Source organism: Notechis scutatus, chromosome 2 (genome assembly GCF_049901735.1).
Source record: "Notechis scutatus isolate UNSWTSFEM ecotype Mainland chromosome 2, rNotScu1.2, whole genome shotgun sequence".
Classification (NCBI taxonomy): domain Eukaryota; kingdom Metazoa; phylum Chordata; class Lepidosauria; order Squamata; family Elapidae; genus Notechis; species Notechis scutatus.
The window spans coordinates 104,271,436-104,290,867 of NC_142010.1; the positions used below are offsets into that span (position 1 = coordinate 104,271,436).

At 35.8% G+C, this 19,432-nt stretch overlaps 1 protein-coding gene across 1 annotated transcript; it reads left to right on the forward strand.

Moving 5' to 3' along the window:
* Positions 1-6,045: 6,045 nt before the first annotated feature.
* On the forward strand, positions 6,046-18,407 carry LOC113426274 (cytochrome P450 2C5-like). The gene is made up of 9 exons (XM_026688637.2): positions 6,046-6,216; positions 9,355-9,517; positions 10,989-11,135; positions 12,088-12,248; positions 12,897-13,073; positions 14,158-14,293; positions 15,122-15,309; positions 17,234-17,375; positions 18,220-18,407. The coding sequence occupies exons 1-9, from the start codon at positions 6,046-6,048 to the stop codon at positions 18,405-18,407; spliced, it is 1,473 nt and encodes a 490-aa protein (XP_026544422.2).
* Positions 18,408-19,432: the final 1,025 nt, after the last annotated feature.

Sequence of the window (19,432 nt, forward strand, 5' to 3'; positions counted from 1 at the left end):
GCAGGGAAGGTTTATTAAAACTCATGGTCTTTCAGTTTTTAGCCTGGTATCTTAACTATTACACTAGACTGGTTCTCTAATATTACTTACATTCATATTATGTTTTGTTATATTTATAGTTTCAATAATCTGACATAAAGTAAGGCAGGTGATTGCTGCTTTGATTCTTATATAATTTTATAATATATAGAAAAATATTTTTAATATATATAGAATGTTACCTATATTTTAAAGATGATATTTTTAAAATGGTTTCTGCATAGCTATTGAGGGAGGGAAAGCTACTAGGAGCAGATATTTCCATACGAGTTGATTGTTCTAATATTTCTCTCTCAAATTATATGTCTGATTTAAAAACTGCAAAACATCCCTAAAATTATCATTTATTTTGCTATCAAATTATTAAAAGTATCATGCATTTATGCTGAAATGCTTTCAGATAAAATTTCTAATTTGGGATAAAAAAAATCTTCCCTGATTAAAATGTAAATATATTAAATGTATTTATTCCAGGCCATTTTAAATGAAAACAGAGAAGCTTGGTTTTCTATCATTGAACTTTTTGATCTTTACAAAGTAAAGTAAATAGTTTGAAATAAAAATAGTACTTTTAATAAAGAAGATATTTTAATTGCTGCAGTCTTACCCTAGATTAATATATAGTCATATTTGATATAATTGTTTATAAAAAGAATCATAATTAGTTTCACATCATTAATATACTTTGTAATCTATACATCTAAATCAGGAAATCTTATATCTAATGAATAGCTCAGTTGATTTAGAGAAAACTATTAAGTACCAGGAACTGTGTGAAAAAACATAACAGGTAATTTAAAAAAAAAATAGTTTGTAGTCTAGAAACATCTACAAAGTCTTACAAATTGTAAGCTGTAAATCCAGAAGTAGATTAGATAATACAAAAAACGATTGTACAGGTGGCCCTCGTTTAATGATCATTCATTCAATGACCATTCACAATTATGAGCCAAAAAAAATCTCCATCAAAATATGCAGAAGTTTAAGATTTGAGGACTGCTGGGAGAAAAAAAATAGTTTTTTAATAATAGGACTGTTAATTAGTGCCTAGGCTGGGGAACAAGGAAATACTCCCTTTGGGCAGATACCTTCTTTCTTCATTTGTAAACATTACATAACCAGCCATCTCAAGAATTTACTGAGGGCAATAGAACAGAGGTTAAGTAACAATTTGGGATCCAATGAAATATCTGGTACACACAAGCACTTACAAGCAATTTTAATCTGTCGCCCCTATGCACTTATACACATCAACATATACATATGTAAACAAACAAAAATTGGTTCCCAATAATACATATATTTTTCTATCACTCTCCCTTATACATGATTTTGACTGCATTGCAAGATCTTTGGTGGTAAACAGAAGATTAACTCCTCCTGCAAAATCATAATAGATAATAACAATACAATAATAATGAAATAGCATTATGGTTCTGGCAGAAAAATAATGTTATTTGCCATCAGACTGATAATGTGACCCAACAATTGGAACATATTCATTGGTATCTGTCTTCCAAACCACAGTGATACACAAAATGGCAATATAACATGAATACAAAAGTGGTAGAGTTTGTATCCCCAAAGTGGATATCTCTGTGACTGTATTTCCATAACACACCACCCCATTGGGATGTTTGGAAAGGATAGGTCCATTTATGTCCAGTTTGTGAAAGTCTGTTTCATTCTCATTACTAATATGTGGTTAATTATATGGAGGTCACAACAAGACTTGCAAAGTAGATGTGTACATGTCCAAAAATTATTGGAAAAAAATACTGAATACAGACAGAGAACAGTAATTTGTTTTCTTTTCTTCTTCTTCTTCTTTTTCTTCAGCGTTTGTCTCGCGCTCTGGCGAGGTCCGCTTTGTTTTCTTTTCTTGGTTCATTAAAATTGTATACATAGGGGACATATGGGTGATTTAGTGTGCTGGACACTTTTTTCTGTTTGCCCTCCTCACTTTCTTTCTGTTGAACACTTGTAAAGAAACCAGGTTTATGTTTGTGCATTTTCAGCTATACCAGCACTGTAAGCATCTATCTTCACAGATCACTAAAATTCACAAGAATGCAAAAATTGGAGCAATGGAGGGCCCTAGAATCACTGGGAATCTTGAACTGAGTAAGGCAATCATTCAGGAGGGAAATTATTCTTCTGACATAAGTTAATAAATTTGTGCTAAGACAATGCTTCATTTATTGCCCACACGTTCATCAAGCAATGTAAACTCAGACTTCCACATGCTACTATCAGGTACAAATAGTAGTCTGTTTGTACCTGATAGTAACTCATAGTCTGAACAAAACAGACTATGGAATAGAAAACAAATCCAGGAAGACAGGACATTTCCAGCTGTGTTTTTTTTTTTTTTGGGGGGGACGGGACCAGGAAATGAACAAAAAGTCAATGCATTATCAATATATGAACTCAAGAGCATGCAGTCAGAATGTAAATTTAGCCCCTACTCTAATTCTCTTACAGTGAAACAAGCCTAGCCATTGCTCAACAGATGCCACCATCTCCTACCACGTGAAAGCAGAAAACATGTTCTAAAGCAATAGGAATTACATGCTTGAATGGGAAGAGGAAAATGCAAGGCTTTAAACTTCTAAAAGTTTTTTTTCAGATAGAAAGGGATTAATAGTGGGATTAAATGGTTGTGGGCAGGGGCAGGGGTGGGATTCAAAATTTTTAACAACCAGTTCTGTGGGTATGGCTTACATGGTGGACATGGCTTGGTGGTCATGTTATTGGCTGGGTGTGGCCAACTCAATAACACTCACATCGAAGCATGCATCTCCTCGCCTGGCCTCTCATGAATGTGGGGATGCTGCAACAGTCATAAGTGTGAAAAATGGTCATAAGTCACTTTTTTCAGTGCCATTGTAACTTTAAATGGTCACTCCACACAAGCAAAGTACCAGCAAAGGAGGGGAAAAAAACTCCAGAGATGTTCCTGAGACAGGAAGTCTAGTCCTGCCAAGAATGTAATAAGGGTTAATGGAGAGGCAGTTTCTGTAAGCAACGCCAGAATGTTTCCTTCCTGCCTTCTTTACAGGATTAGGCCAGGAATTTCTTCTAACAACCGGTTCTCCGAACTGCTTAGAATGTTAACAACCAGTTCTAGCGAAAAGGTGCGAACTGGTAGAATCCCACCCCTGGGCAGGGGGTATACAGTGTATTACTTTGAATATATTGAGAGTGCAGTGCAAATAGAATATCCTGTTTCAGCATTGTATGATAGCTGTTTTAACTTCTGAAATCCTTTGTAGGCTTTTTTGAGAGGTTTTCATTTGGGATGTCAGCAAAAGTTCCTTAAGGAGACTAATAGAAATTGTTTCAAAAACAGACAGCAATTTTCAAAAAAATAACACACATATTTTAAAGACCAAATTATTTCTGATAAACCTGCTCAGCAACAGTTAAGCAACTAAAACAAGATCTTAACTGATATTCCTTCTATTAAAACAGAAATGTACATAAACTCTTCTATTTCAAAAGGGAAAGCAACTTCCAACCTTTTTGCTAGGGAAAGAGACAGATTCTAATCAAAGGAGACATCTCCTGTCTAATCATCAAAATCATAAGTTCATTTTTTTCTGCTCCACGCAAGAGTCTATAAGGGGTTTCCAGCCATTGACAAATATAGCTATTGTCTTTTCTTTGATCAAATAAATCAATTTAGCCATCTCACCAAGTTCCTGCATTCTTACCAACCATTCATCCGTTTTGCTTAAGACTGAATCTTTCCACCTTGTGCATACTTTCTTTTGTTACATTTATCATGTACAAAAAAATGTTCCATACCTTTTCCAACTGTTTGTCCATGACTCCCAAAAGAAAAAAACTCTGGTCCCAATTGTATATTAATATTTAAAACAGCCTAATATTTTTTGTCTATAAAATGTTTCTTGTTCTGGGCACAACTTGGGTCTGTATCTATTCCATATTCTCAATATGGCATGTCTAACATAATAGCTTTTAAAATCTATTTTAACTTTGATCACAAATGTCTATACCATTTAAATCTCAGGGCATATTTTTCCAACTCCAAAAGGCTTCTATTTCTCAGCAGCATCCCCTTGTTTATCCAAATAAAACAGCAAATTGCAAAATACAATTTTAAATCAGGTAAAATATCTTTACATCTTGTAACATGGTAATAATACCTGTTTTGATAACTGATATATCATTTTAACAGTGGCAGAAGGATCTAAATTTGTGTGGCAGGGGAAAAAAAAGAAAAGCTGTTTTCAGCTGCATTATTTCTGATATTTGCAACAAGAATTCAGTTCCATTCTTGCTGCTATTGGCTGGAATGAAAAGGAAGAGGAGGGGATTAGAAAGCGCAGCAGGTATAAAACCAGATGTTCATGCAAAGAGGAACCATTTGGGTCTACTGCTGTGGAGGACAAAACTCAAGTAGACTGTTGAAAGGTATGTGCACTATGATCATTCCTTAAATAGTGTTGTTATTGAGTTTTCTGATTGCATATTGTAAATACAAAATTGTATTTCTCTGTTATTCACCAAAAATGCATGCCAACCTTTAAGTTGAACTTCAGGCTTTAAAAGCAAATAGTGCATTGCTTTGGTTGCTTGATTGGTTTCCTGCAGTTTTGCTAAATACAGAAATATACCCAGTGCTTGTGAATTAGGAACAGGCAAACCTAAATTAATAGCTAAAAAAATTTTTTTTTTTTGCATTATTATATTGTTCATGGGTTATTGTAAAGTGAGTCTATGGTAAAGTACCCTTGATTGGATTCTGTGGCTATTGCATAGACAACTTGCAAAAACAAACACTCAAGGCCTATGTGACATACAGGATTTTGTTTCAACAAATGAAAACCAACACAATTTCATTGCCACAGAATAGATGGGACATGATTTGCCTCAGTGAGGTGCTCTATGTTCCTTCTGGAGCTTTAGCCTGTAATTTTAGTAGCCAGAAGAGACTTGTGCAGAAGCAGTTCCCATTACTGTCTTCATGAGTCAGAACCTCCCCAGACACAACTCAATGCTGATCTTGCTTTACTTTCAGAAAGTGGGGATGTCATTGTTTTGAAAAACAGTTTCATGGGGATGCTTTCCATATACCTTCAGAACGTTGTCCATCCCTGTTAATTTGATTGCTCTGGAGATTTTTCAAAAATTTAAAACTATAAATCTTCCCTGTATTACCTTTATAAACAGCCTTGAGCTGTAGCTCAGACTGAAGGACAGAAACTGTATTGAGTTCTGAATGAAATAAAAATATTGATCTTGGTCTTTGCATCTCAAATTCAGTATTGTAACCAAGGACTGGTAACAAACCTAATGTGCAATCCCATTTTGGAATTGCAATTCTCACAATATCTTATTGCTGACTATGCTAGCTATGCAGTCTTAGAATTGAAGTCCAAATGTTTGGAATTGGACAAGTTGCTGTTCCTGCTCCTATCTCTCTGCTGTCTGACCAACTGATGCAGAGATGATGAGAGCCCTCATCTGGGGGTATATTAAAACAGACTTATCTGTTCATCTACTTCCTTCTGTTGGCTGATTGGCCAACACTTGGTCTTGTCACACAATTTCCTTATTACGGAAATCTACCAAGTCCAGCTGCTTGGCCAGAACATGACTTTCCAATACTATCTTCTTCACACTTGTTCTAATGCCATTTAGCTGCATTTTACATCCTAAATCTACCCACAATCCGAAGATACCCATTTGTTTCGTTAGAAGCATGTTAAGAGGGTATTACTTCACTCTGCTTCAGATTTGTTTATGGGATCAAAATGAATACTTAAACACAGCATTTTATGTTCTGGAATAACTGGTAGCCTGCAAGTACACCAACAAAAGAGAAAAGATAACACGGGGAGTGAACTGGAGAAAGCTAGAGAAAAAAATCATATTGACTTTTCCTCTGTAGTTCTCTCTGTGTCTCACACTTTGCGGTTTCTTTCAAGCCCACAGTCTCACCTCTTTCACTCCATCAAGGCACGAATAAAAATGCAGATGGAGCTGATCCCCGGGACAGCAGTACTATTTATTGTCTTTCTGTTCACACTCTGGGCCTTCCGGTTTCACCAAAGAAGAACCAGATTCCCTCCTGGCCCTAGACCCTGGCTCTTTTTAGGAAATCTATTGCAAAAAGATGTTCTGCCTCTGTTTAACACCTACACAAAGGTAAGACAGTCTTAAATAGGTTTCTTAATGGGTGAGAGATTCAAGAATTGTTTGGGATGATATCAATTTCCTTTATTTTGGGAAAGCTAAAGCCAATATTTCAAAGTTGGGGTTCTTTTCAGCACTATTCAAGATGCTCTCAGCTCCACTTGTGTCTGTCTTTTGTTTGTTTATTCATTTGTTTGTTTGTTTATAGGTTTAACCACAACCATATTTTATTGAAGACTAAGTGGTATGAATAGGAAGCATAGAATGTTGTACAGGTCAAAATAAGTAATATCTAATAAAAATAATGCTGGTTTTTTTCCTGTTAGCATTATTCAGATTAGACTTTATTTTAGTCTTTTGTTTCGTTCTGAAAATCAGTTGATAATCTGAGAAGTATTTTCAGAAGCCACTAAAACAGGATGGCTGATTTTTATTGATTTTGAGATAGATGAAACACGTAAAAGTTAAATTCACACATTGTACTATAAAAGGTGCACATTCTTTGCTTACAGATGGCTTTTATGTGGCTTTGGGTGAACCCACATAACATGGATTTAAATCTCTGGCTTTATGGGATGCTTGAACCTAGACAATTGTAGCTTATTAAAGAAGCCATGGTGAATAGTGTGACATGCTCTTTCCGCTTTCTTTGAATGTCCTGTTCTGGAAGTACTGGTTTATTAAATGCATATGCTGAAAAATTCTTGTAGACTTTCACAGTTTAGAACAATAGCAAATCATATAATAAAACTTTTAAACATCCACAATGTATAAACCCCCAATCTGTTTATGTTCAGAAGATAATATAATACAAAATCTAATTTAAAGTGTAACAATATCAATCAATAGTTTCATGTAATAGAACACCATTAGAGGAAGACTTCACACAAGTCTCTCCAGACACAGGTTTACTGATAGATTCATTATATGCCATCAAATTGTTTTTACTCCTGGTATCCACATAGATTTTCCCCATGATGATCTAGCCCTAATCACTTCTTTCAAGTCTCATAATGATGCACATCATCACTCTGAGTCCAATCAACTTTGCTCCTGGTCATCTTCTCTTTCCTTCTACCTTTCCCAATATTAAGAGCCATTTTCAGAGAGCTATGTCTTCACATACTGTGGCTAAAGTAGGACAATTTGAGCCTGGTCATTTGTGCCTTGGGTTAAGTTTGTTTTCTTGCATGTCTGCAATAGTCTCAAGAGTTTTCTGTAACATCAAATTTCTCAATATTCTTCCTATCCTGCTTCATACTTTAATTTCCATAGACAGTTAGGGGTAATGCCATGTCTTACGCAATTGTGATTTTGAAAGTATAGACACATCATAGCATTTGAATAGCTTATCTTTGTATTTGATCTATCAAGTGCTATTCTGTGGCATATTTCTTTTTAAATACTTTTAATTACAATTTTTCAATACACTAAGTATAAAAAAGGGGGGAAATGAAATGAAAAAAGAATAAAATTAGTAAGATTAGTAAAAAAAAGAAAGAATAGAACTTGTAGATGTGGTGGAGCTGGGATGGAAGTGGTGCATTCATTCTTACTTCTTGATCTCTCAGTGGCTTTTGATATTGTCAATCAGAGTACGCTTCTGAGCCAGCTTGATCAGGTGGGTTCAGGGCATCATTTTGCTGTAGTTCACTTCCTTTCTCCAACAGTGCTTACAGTAATGGTTGGGTGGGGAGGAGAGATCATTTCCCCGGTCCCCTCCTTTATGGAATGCCCTCCCTTTCAATATCTACATAAAGCCACTAGATTAAATCATTCTCATTCTGTATTGATGATATTCAATATCATCAGTATACTGACAATATGTAATTGCATTTTTCAACCATGGGCTGGCCAGAGGAGGCTGTCAAGGTCCTGCCCAATTGCCTGGAAACTGTGTGGATTTGGATTTGGAAGAATCATCTCTAACTCAATTCAGCCAACAACAAGAGGCTGTGTGGTATTTCAGCCACCCAGATTTAGGGATGTTCCATGTTCATAGCTCAGACCTAGCTCTTCTCCATTCAAGTATTGTATGCAATGCTCAGATCTTCCCGAGCTCACAGTTCACAGCTACTCAATGAGCAAATGGCAGCTGTGGTCAGGAGGCCTTTACACAGCTTCTTCATGTGTGCCTGGATTACAGACAATCAATCATCTTGTGGTAACCTCACAGACTACTGCTATTGGCATGTGGTCTACATAGGGCTACTGTTGAAGAACACCTGGAAGCTTCAACTAGTCCAGAATGAAGTGGCATGGTGGGGGGAAATGGTTATAATACACAAATGCAATGATGGGAGTATATGTGCATGAAAGTACTAAAATTTATATTAAAATTTTAATGATAATTTTTACAAATGTTTCATTGTTTGTTTGTCACTGGAAAAAATTTCTAAAATACTTCAAACAGATGCTGCAAATGTGAACAACAATAGGGAATTTTTTCATGCTTGGTAGACGTATAAAAAAGCTAAAAGTGTTTGATACTTATATTATACCTAATACATATTAATTCAGAAAATTTTAAAGATGAATATACAACTGAAGCCAAAAGTGTTACTTTTGGACTGATTTGGCAAAATAACTGGAAAAAAAAACCCACATGGAACTTTGTTTCTATATATAATAACTGCGGCAAAATTTTTATATGCACAACAGTGAAAAAATTTGACACTACGCCCAATGGAGTGGTAGTTGGTGAAGATGATGGAGTTTGCAGAAATGGCTAAATTGACAGCTTTCATCAGATACTAATTAAGTTTAATACCAGAAAAATGAAATGATGATAAGTGGATTTGATGGTTAGAAAAATAGTACATAATAGTACAATTAAAGTTATGCTACAACCATAGAATAAGAATTTAATGTAAATTTGTAACTATAATTTATGTAAAACAAAATCTGAAGTTATTTATTTGTATTTTTTTTCCCTTTTTGCTGTAGTTTTGGCTTTAATCTATTCTGCCTTTTTTCTTAAATATTAGTTTCTGTAAGTTTTTATCTTTCTTGTTTAAAAATCTAATAATGTTATTACAGAATGCAATAGCATGAGTAAAATATCTTGTTAGCTGCTAATTGAGCTAGATATCCAAGAGTGAGATCACAAGTCCTGCTGATTCATGCCTTTGATGGATTTTTTCCCCTCAGCTCAGTAAAAGGTATGGTCCAGTTTTTACTGTTTGGCTAGGAACACAGCCAATGGTTGTGATTTGTGGAATTGAGGCAGTGAAAGATGCTTTGATAACTCATAATGAAGAATTTGGTGGACGACCTCCAGTACCTATCCTTGATCAAGTAACCAAGGGCTTTGGTGAGTTCACAGATTATTTTCATTTTGATTTAAGATGTAGTTTCCAATTTCTAATGAAAAGGTAAAAACATAAACTTTTCCAGGCAAATGATGGTGGACATTGTTCTTTTCAAGGAATAAAAAAATGAAATTGCTAAATCTCTTAGAGGTATTTGAAAATCTGTTCAGTCTGGTTATAAGACAGAGTATTACAAGAAGAAACAGTGGGGCACTGAAATCGCTTATTCCATACTCAGCAGTTTGACACAAGGGTCCAGTTGATGTGGTGATCAATTAGGTGATCTGAAAATGTAACCTCAGTTCAATATTCTCTCAGAAACAACAGATTTCAGAACTGCCATCTCATCAGTCCTGTTTTAGCCAAATTTAAATTAAAACTGGTTCATATCTGAAATTTAAACAGTGAAGAACTTTCAGTTAGAAACCAACAGAAATATCTAGCAAAGTATTTCAAAATGCCTTATACAAAGCTAATTAATTTATCTTTAGAAGAAATTTCATAGACATCAATTCTATCAAGTTTCAGCTTGAATACAAAATTTATTTCCAGTTTATATGCTGAAAGAGAGAGAGAGAGAGAAAGGAGAGAGAGAGGGAGAAAGAGAGAGAGAGAGAGACAGAGAGAGAGAGAAAGAAGAAAGAAAGAAAGAAAGAAAGAAAGAAAGAAAGAAAGAAAGAAAGAAAGAAAGAAAGAAAGAAAGAAGAAAAGAAAAGAAAGAGAAAGAAAGAAAGAAAGAAAGAAAGAAAGAAAGAAAGAAAGAAAGAAAGAAAGAAAGAAAGAAAGAAAGAAAGAAAGAAAGAAAGAAAGGTGTCCTTTACGATTTTAGAGTATATTTCAATAGCAAAGCTGCAATATTGTGTAATACTGAAGTTCTCAAATCTCCAAGTCTTTCAAAAGGCTACAAAAAACTTTGAAGCCATCAGATATTATTGATTGGTTGGAATGTTTAATGTGCTAATCTGCACATTAATTTGAGGGGATATTTTGAGGGGATGACTCAAATCTTTTAAGGCTAAAAGTTTGTAGGTAGGTGATGCAATCAGGTGACCTTTTCAAACTTTATCCAGTATAATCAAATTGTCATCATGTTCCAAAACTAAAGATGTCAAATTACAGGAAATGTTAAAGCAATGCAAAATAACACGTCCCACCCCCAAGAATGGATTTGGTGTATGTATATGGGTGAGAGGCAGATAAATAGAAATATTGAAAAAAATGAAAGCTCTTCTATCCTTTCAAAATATTCATACATTTTGTAACTTTACCCAAGATATAATCTGAATAAGATGAATACAAACTCATAAGCAAATTGGATTTCTTTACCTTTTGCCAAACTATTAATTACTTCTGAAAGAAAAAATGTAAATTTATTTGAGAAGAGTAATACTTCTGGGGTGGGGGGAGACTATTGGGCAAGTAAAAAATGCTGCAGTGTCTGTTCTTTGTTATTGCCAACTTCTATCCTTCCAGGGCTTATTAGCGAACACGAGAAATGGAAGATGGTGCGTCGCTTTACTATTTCCACTCTACGAAACTTTGGAATGGGAAAGAAATCAATGGCTGAGCGGATATCGGAAGAGACTCACTGTTTGGTAGAGAAGATAGCAAGTTTTAAAGGTGATCTTATGTTGCAGATTTTAATTTAGCTATCTGTTTATTTATACAATTATATCCCATCTTTATATGCACAATACAAGGCAGTGTACATAAACTTCCTGCCTCCACTTCATCACAACATCTTTGTGAGATAGTTTATTTATAAGTTCAAAAATAAATACTTGGTTTTTGTTGAATTAATACTATTGAGTTATGCTACTGAAGATAGCTCATCTCAATTAAAAAGTGGACTGAAACCTAACTGCATGGTTCACCCTGTGCCTTGAATCCCCAACTCCTAGACTCGTTCACTAGGTTGAAAAATGGTCCATCTGCACTTTCATTGTCTTTCAGAGATGCCTAGATTATGACCATGATATGATTTACTAGAATCAAGCTGTACAATAGGAAATTTTCTTGGCAGATGTTGTTTGAACCATGAAGTTCCATAAGTGTTAAACTTCCAACAGAATGTAATACAGGTAGTCCTTGATGTACTGTGTGACTATAATGGAGCCTGCCCATTATGGCCATATGTTGTGATGATCATAAAATGGATCAGTCACATGACTGACCTGATTTTACAACCATTTTGGTGGTGATGAAGTGAACACAGTGATCACTGTTTATTATGATGCAGTTTTGCCAACAATTGGAAGTAATTTCCAGTTGTTGATAAAACCATTATAAAGTACAGTCACAGGACATTACAAATGGCCATATATGCAGCCATGTTCCTGAGTGCCTAAAGTACAGTGCCATAATGGGGGGAGAAAAGTGATAATTAGAATTACAGAACAGAGTTATAACTCCTTTATTCCAGGGATATAGTAAGTTTAAACAGTCACTAAGTGACAAATCATTAGTTAAAGATTACCTGTAGAAATAAAATTTACAAAGTCATTACAGAAAAAGATTTGGAAATGCAAAATTTGGTCAAACAATGTCTTTTCTCCTTTAACTTTGTTTGCAGGTCAGCCCTTTGATATAATTCCAACAGTCAGAGCTACTGTTTCTAATGTTATGTGCTCTGTTATCTTTGGGAATCGATTTTCTTATGAAGATAAAAAGTTCACTGAACTTTTGGAAATCTTGGAGGCATTTGTAACTTTCTTTGTGAGCCTTCCTGGATTGGTAGGTCAATTTTATGTACTTCTGCAATATAATTTTCTCTTTGTTTAAGGGGGAGGGGGTTCAGTTAGTTCCCTTCAATCTAAAAAAAAGCTTTTAAAAATGGCCCTCTACCTACTTCTACTTCTAAAAGGTGAGTTGGTAAGAATCACACTGCATCTCTTGATCAAGTACTGATCCTCTTTCTCTTGGTTAGTTCAGATGTTGCTATTTAACAGTGATTATTTTCAGAGTTATCGAAGATGTATACAGCTTCAGCCCTGCTTCTTCCCAGCTAAATATTTTAATTACTGTCCATTTCACAGAGGCATAAATAAATAAGTGATTTTTAAATATACCATAACAGATCAGCTTTCATTATATTATTTAGTTTAATAGCAATTGAGGAAATATAATCAAAGAGGAAAAAATCATAACTAAATAAACTTGGTGTCATATGTGAGCTCATATTTTATATTTATTTGGTCTGAAGACATTGTAGAATAAAATGAAAATGTTTCTATATGATGTTGCATATAGTTTATTTTAAAAAAGAAAAGAAAAGAAACAAGAGGGCACTTTATAAGAGAACTAGTTTTTCTTATGCAGCCCTGAGTGAAAGCAAAAGAAGTAAACTGGCAATGGCTAAGTTTTACTATCACCATGTTTCAGGTATACAGCACGTTGCCAAATATCATGAACTTCCTTCCTGGGCCTCATAAGAAAATCTTCTCTGACTGTAAAAAGGTCTGTGACTTCATTAGGAATGAAGTGGACACTCACAAGGAGACCCTGGATCCAGAGAATCCTAGAGACTTTATTGATTGCTTCCTCCTTAAATTAGAAAAGGTATGTTGCAAGGATATTTCACAGACAAATAGACAAAGAACAGTGGGGTTCCACTTGCAGCCCATTTTCTGATGATATCTAGGAGGGGGAACAATTTGTACTGTTGAGACAGCAGAAAGCAAAAGGACTGATATCTTCCAACCCTGCCACAAAAACTGCAGTAAAATATGCAGCCAGTAGTGGCCTCCTAGGAATAGTGGCCTTTATAAACAAGCAAACTCACTCCTTAAGAAACTGTTGTGTGGAAATGTAGAAATAGAAGTGTTTCTATCAGAGGACTCCTACTCATTTTTCAATTCTTAATAAAGGAGGAGTGGGTTAAAAATGTCCCTGTCCTTTTAGTACTGTCCCTGGAAAACCCTCTCTGTTCCTCTTGCTAGCAAAGAAGGTTGCAGCTCCAACAAGGGAAATTATATCCATCCGTTACTTATCTGTTAGGCTTCTTGGTACCATCTGAAAAAACACAATACTGTGACAGGTTGCTAGTTGTGGCCAGCAAAACATTCATTGCAAGATTAATCTGGATGCTATTGAATGATGAGATAGCAAATGCCCTTTGAGGGAATGTGAAAGGGAAGTGAAAGGAAAGGGAAGTGAAGTCTTGTGGCTATTGCTTGGCAGAATGAAAAGGATTGTGGAAGGGGATATCAGAGAATAAAAAATTTATGAACGGAATGCTTGGAAGACTTAAAAAGCTCAGCTTGTGAGTTGGAGATGGAGATTCAATGAAGAAGAGATAAAAAAAGAAATTTCTGCATTGCAATAGCTGCATAACTGGTAGGATTCTGGGGAAGAGTTGATGATACGGGACAGAAAAAGGACGAATTTGATTTATTTGGAACTCAGCTGTTTTCCTTTCATTTAAACAATGATCCATCAAACCCAAACATCTATTAAGTTGAATTGGATATTCAAATTAATACAGAGAATATAGAGGACTCTATCTTGAGTTATTTGCTGCTTACCCTCTAAGTTGGTCTAGAAAAAAAAAAAGAGAAGGAATAAGGACATCTTGATGACATTGTGATGAGGCTACACATTACAAACTTCCGTCTCTTTATTTTATTTCTATCTTAACTTACAGGAACAAAATTCTTCCATAATCTGTATGGAAGACTTGGTCATGTCTGTGTTTCAGCTCTTCATTGGTGGGACGGATACCACAAGCAGTGTCATCTCATACGCCCTTGTTCTTCTGGCCAGATTCTCAGATGTCCAAGGTATATGGAGTGATAAACCTTGTTTATATTTTCTCCCTCAAATATGGATTGCCAGATACACTACAAAGATCAACTACTGGCTGGCATTTTCCTGTTGCTTTTCATTATATTTTCAGATATTTCGAGTGACAATCCAATGTATTAAAGACACCAAATTAGCCTTTTAAAGAGACTTCAAATAATAGAAACCTAATATAAATGTTACATTCCTCTAAGCATGTTTTCTTAGTATTTTATATGAATTCAGTAATAATTTTGGAGAACATATGTGGGTGTTGCAGATAATGGTCTCTTTCATGCAGCAAAGCTGCATCTGGATTACACAAATCTGGATGACTGCTATCTTGCAGTTAAAACAGATGAAGAATTGGCTACCATTCAGGGATCAATAGGCTAATTGTCCTACAGTGGGGTGGAGAAGAGGGTAGGAAGAAAAAATGATTGGATGGAATGCCTAAACCCTTAAGCATCAGCTTGTCCCATTCTGCATGCCGATTGGTGATGGCTTTCCCCAATTTCAACATTCAGCCACTGCCCTCACAGTGTCAGGTGGAGAAGCTAAATGGACAGTGGTACAGAATGGCCTGTTTAGCTATTTTTTAAGGGCACAAGGTGTGCTTTATTTTGATATGCTTTCTTCCCAGCTCTAGGTGGGAGGAAAGCAGGGCAAATAGCTAGGTGAATGAGCCCAGAGAGATGTGAAATTGGGAAGTAAGAAACTAGAGTGCATCTCTGATGATCCACTACTTAAAGATGAGTGCAGCTTAGGTCTGGATAGTTTTAAAAAATAATATTGTTTGTTTTAAAAAAAACTATGATTCATTCCAGTAAAAATCCAGCAGGAAATTGATGAGATTGTGGGAGTCAACCGTGCCCCCTCCATGGAGAATAGGATGAAGATGCCCTACACCAATGCATTTGCTCATGAGATCTTACGTATTCTACGTATAACTAATGAGAACTTCCCACGTATGACAACTCAGGATGTGAATTTCAGGGGACACTTCATCCCTCAGGTGTGAAAAATCAGACAATATCCGGGATTCTTTCTGCATACAGATATGTATCTGCAATTGCACTACAATTAAGCTTCTGCAGTAATTTCTGCTTACAATACATTTTGTGAATGTTATTTGAATTTTAGGCCACTGGATTTTACAGAATGCTCTATTTATTTTCAAATGTCATCAACCGTCCTAGACATCTCCCATCTCTGCTGAGCTTCATTGATTTTAATTAAGGTTCTTAACTACAAAAGTTAATTCCTTTTTCTTTGTACCAAGGAATTGAACATGTTTAATAAGAAAATTAGCATTATATTTAACTTTAACTTTAACTTTTATTCATAATATATTTCTGGAAATATTCTTCTAGAATGCAAAATGGAAGCACAAATGTCATCAGTAAAAATGATGGATTAATTAATTTAACGTGCCTCTTTTAGAGTCTAGAATTCTGTCTTCCTGATAGTGGAAAAGTAATATTTTGTAGGAATGCCCCCACCCCCACCCCGAGCTCCATTTTTGCTGGCAGAGGCATGCAGGTCAGTCCTTTGCTATGTCCAAGCCAGCTCTGCGAGCCAGATATAAGCACCCCACGAGCCAGCTCCAGCCCACAGACTTTGAGTTTGACACCCCTGGTTAAGGATCAGGCTAGACACAGAGATTGCAGTCTAGTTCTTCCTTAGACACAAAACTACATGAGTGAGGCAATGGCAATCCACTTTTTAAAAACCTCGCAAAGAAAGTTGCAAGACTGTCCAGGCTGTCTCTGAGAATTAGACATTATTGAACAGAAGAAAAATAGTTAATAAAACAAAACTTTGGAATCTCCCCTCTGAAGAGGCTTCCATGAAGCACCAGTTGCTATCTTTTTGGTTTCTAATTAAATGTGTTTTGGTATCCATACATACTGCAAAACTGTTTCAACCCTCACAATGATTTGCTTGTGTGCTAACATTTTTACTGTCATTGCATAAAATATTATATAATTGAATAAATATAATTGTCTCCTAGCCATATTAGGACATCATAACAGTATATTTCAGCAGATACAAAGAGGACCTCTCAATTGTCTATCAGAAGACATGATGAAATTTTTTTGAAAGGTTACAATGTACAGATAAATTGAACCAGAATCTCAGCTTGGAAGGTATAAACTTCTTACCTCAAGACAGGTTGCAGAATGCAACACAATCCCAGAAGCTTGTCATTCTGACAAATTAGTCATCGGCAGATATATAGTGATAAACCTAATTGATAAACCATTCAAAAGTAACAATCAAAGGAGAAAGCAAGAGGCATCAGCCCTGAGCACATCCTCCCTAATACACATCCTTTAAATAATATTCAAATAAGCAGAACAATCAAGGGGGGGGGGAATCTCCCCAAATCCACACAAGGCTGTAGACAGCAAACCAACTTAAATTCCCCACTTAGGAGCACTCATGACATTATTAATCTGGTAATAAAATATCTGCAACAAGAAAACCAAGCTGAAAGGAAGGTCTGCCAGAGAATGGTAAAGGCCAAGTATGACATTATCAGTGAACAACTGTAATGAACTAAGTAGGCATCCATTGTTCAAGTCTTCTGTAATGCTTTAAGGTGTTTTAATCCCTCAACGCCATTCTGGATAAAGAGCACCATATACAAATGGATCAAAGCCTCTAAATAAAAATGGTGCTAATGGACCAAGGTGGTACAGTATTAACACAACTAAAGGGCATTTTTAAATAATTCAAAATAAGGTTTTTCTTTTGTTGGACCAAAGGAATAATATGCAAACACCAGCTATGGAGAAATCTTGCAAATTGCATCAATGTTAACTTATTATACCTTCCTAAGAGTCTCATTTCGGAAGGAATTAAGAACAGTCTATTTCTTTATGAGGGAAAAAATATATAACTTTCCTCTCTGTATCGTCTTGTCTCCTTAAAAGGGCACAGCTATTCTTCCATTGTTGGTTTCGATGCATTTTGATCCTCTCCACTGGGAGGATCCTGAAAATTTTCATCCATTTCATTTCTTGGACAAGAAGGGTGAATTCCAAAAGAAGGATGCCTACATGCCTTTCTCTGCAGGTAACAGATGGGCTATAGCTGATTTAATGATTTGGGACTTTCAAGGTTGGTTAGTTACCCGTAAGGCTGCAGAACTGTTTATCTTACCTATGCTCATGGATCAGGGGTGGGATCCTACAGCCAGTTTGGTGAGCATGTGCTTTGCGCGCGTGCGCAGTACTTGTTAATCAACTTCTTCTGCAAGCAATAACCTTCTCCCACTGACACACGGCACTCAGCTGTGCCGTGCAAAGCAAATAAGGTTGCTTTAGCAGGGAATAAAGGACAGCCTAGAGCCTGGGCAGGTGGGAGGGCCCAACCGAAGCAAAGAAGATCTTCAGAACGAACCAGTTCAGTGTCAGCTGCTCTTCAGAGCTACCGTTCTATAGAACTGGGCCAAATTGGTAGAATAACACCCCTGTCATGGATGCTGGAAGAATCCTGCTACCCTTGCCAATATCTGCATTAGTTTCAAGAGGTGCGTCAAATCATTGAGAGAATAGATCCACCTATTGAATCATTCTAAAAAAACTGGGATAGGCAGATGTAGTTTTTTCATGTTGTTGATTAATGGTGTAAAGGCACTTTTATTTTAAAAAGCAAATTAAACATTAATGGCAGCCATTTCAAAAGATCCAGGTATTTTGGAATGGCTCTGATATTTTCCCAGCACTCAGACTACAATGTGCTCTTTTTGGTGTTCTGTTTTTCACTTTCCAGTGCTAATGGGAGACTATGCCTTACTTTCTGTCTAGCATAAAGGCATCAGATATTTATTGATTTATTTGAGATGTGTAGCTGCCCACCTCAACAAGTGACTAATTGGCAATTAAGTAATTATCTTCTTTGTGTTTTTTTTGTACAGGGAAGAGAGCTTGTCCAGGGGAGGCATTGGCTGATATGGAATTGTTCCTGATCTTTTCCATTCTGCTTCAGCATTTTACTTTTGAATTGATAATAGACCCTGAAGAGATAGACTTAGAGGTCTTGTACATGGGTTGTAGGAAGAAAGGAAAGTATCACTACTTACGGGCTATCAAACGTAAAATTTAAATTAGCAACAGAAATAAATGTTTTATTTTTTTCCTATCCACACCTACATTTCTAATGCTAAATTTAGGGTTCTGAAAGTATTTAAAAGTTTAAATAAGGCTTTAAAAATCAATGACAAGAATATTTCCTATGGATTGTGTAAAATTGTACATACATACATACATATATACATATACATATACATATACATATACATATACATATATATATATATATATATATATATAGAGAGAGAGAGAGAGAGAGAGAGGGAGAGAGAGAGAGATTTTGAAACTTAACTGTAAAAACACTTCTTGTTGGAAGGTGTTCCTGATTAACAAAAATCCACCATGTTAAAAGAGGACTTCAATGGTTGACTCAAGGGAACAAGAGAACTAGACATTAAAATTATAGAAGAAGATACCCATTGATTCAGAATAGAGCAGTGTTATTTGATTATGGGAGAATTCAAGGATATCATAAGAATGTCTGCTATCATAAAAATGGGATTCAAAATAAATTATGTAAAGGCACAAATTTTCATAAATAAAACAGACTGTGGTTAATTTGGATGTAGATCAGGGGTGGGTTTCTACCGGTTCTGTCTACCTCTGTAGAACCGGTAGCTCTGAAGAGCAGCAGACATAGAACCGGTTCTATGTCTGCTGGTGTTTTTGCCCACCCGCCCACCAGGGCTCTTACCTGATCTTTATTTCCTGATTTTTCAACTTCAGCTGTCGAACAAGCCACAGCTGCAGTTAAAAAAACAAAAAAAGAAGGCTGTTTCAAAGGCTGTTTCTTGGCAGGCAGCGTGCTAATCCCATAGATTTTAAAATGCCAGGTTATGAGACTTCTCCCCAAGACGGTTGCTGAACAGTAGGAATTTTTCTTTTTCTTGTTGACAATCTGCTGATTTTGTTGCCAAAGATGGAGTGTTGCTCCCTGGATTTGAATAGCAATAGCACTTAGACTTATATACCACTTCATAGTGCTTTACAGCCCTCTCTAAATGTGGGTCCTCATTTTACTGACCTCGGAAGAATGGA

Bases quoted from the DNA above. Each gene is read 5' to 3' on its own strand.
- LOC113426274 (XM_026688637.2), top strand. From the start codon at position 6,046: ATGGAGCTGATCCCCGGGACAGCAGTACTATTTATTGTCTTTCTGTTC. The intron at 6,217-9,354 runs GTAAGACAGTCT...TTTTCCCCTCAG, and splicing joins TGTTTAACACCTACACAAAG to CTCAGTAAAAGGTATGGTCC. The intron at 15,310-17,233 runs GTGTGAAAAATC...TCTCCTTAAAAG, and splicing joins GGGGACACTTCATCCCTCAG to GGCACAGCTATTCTTCCATT.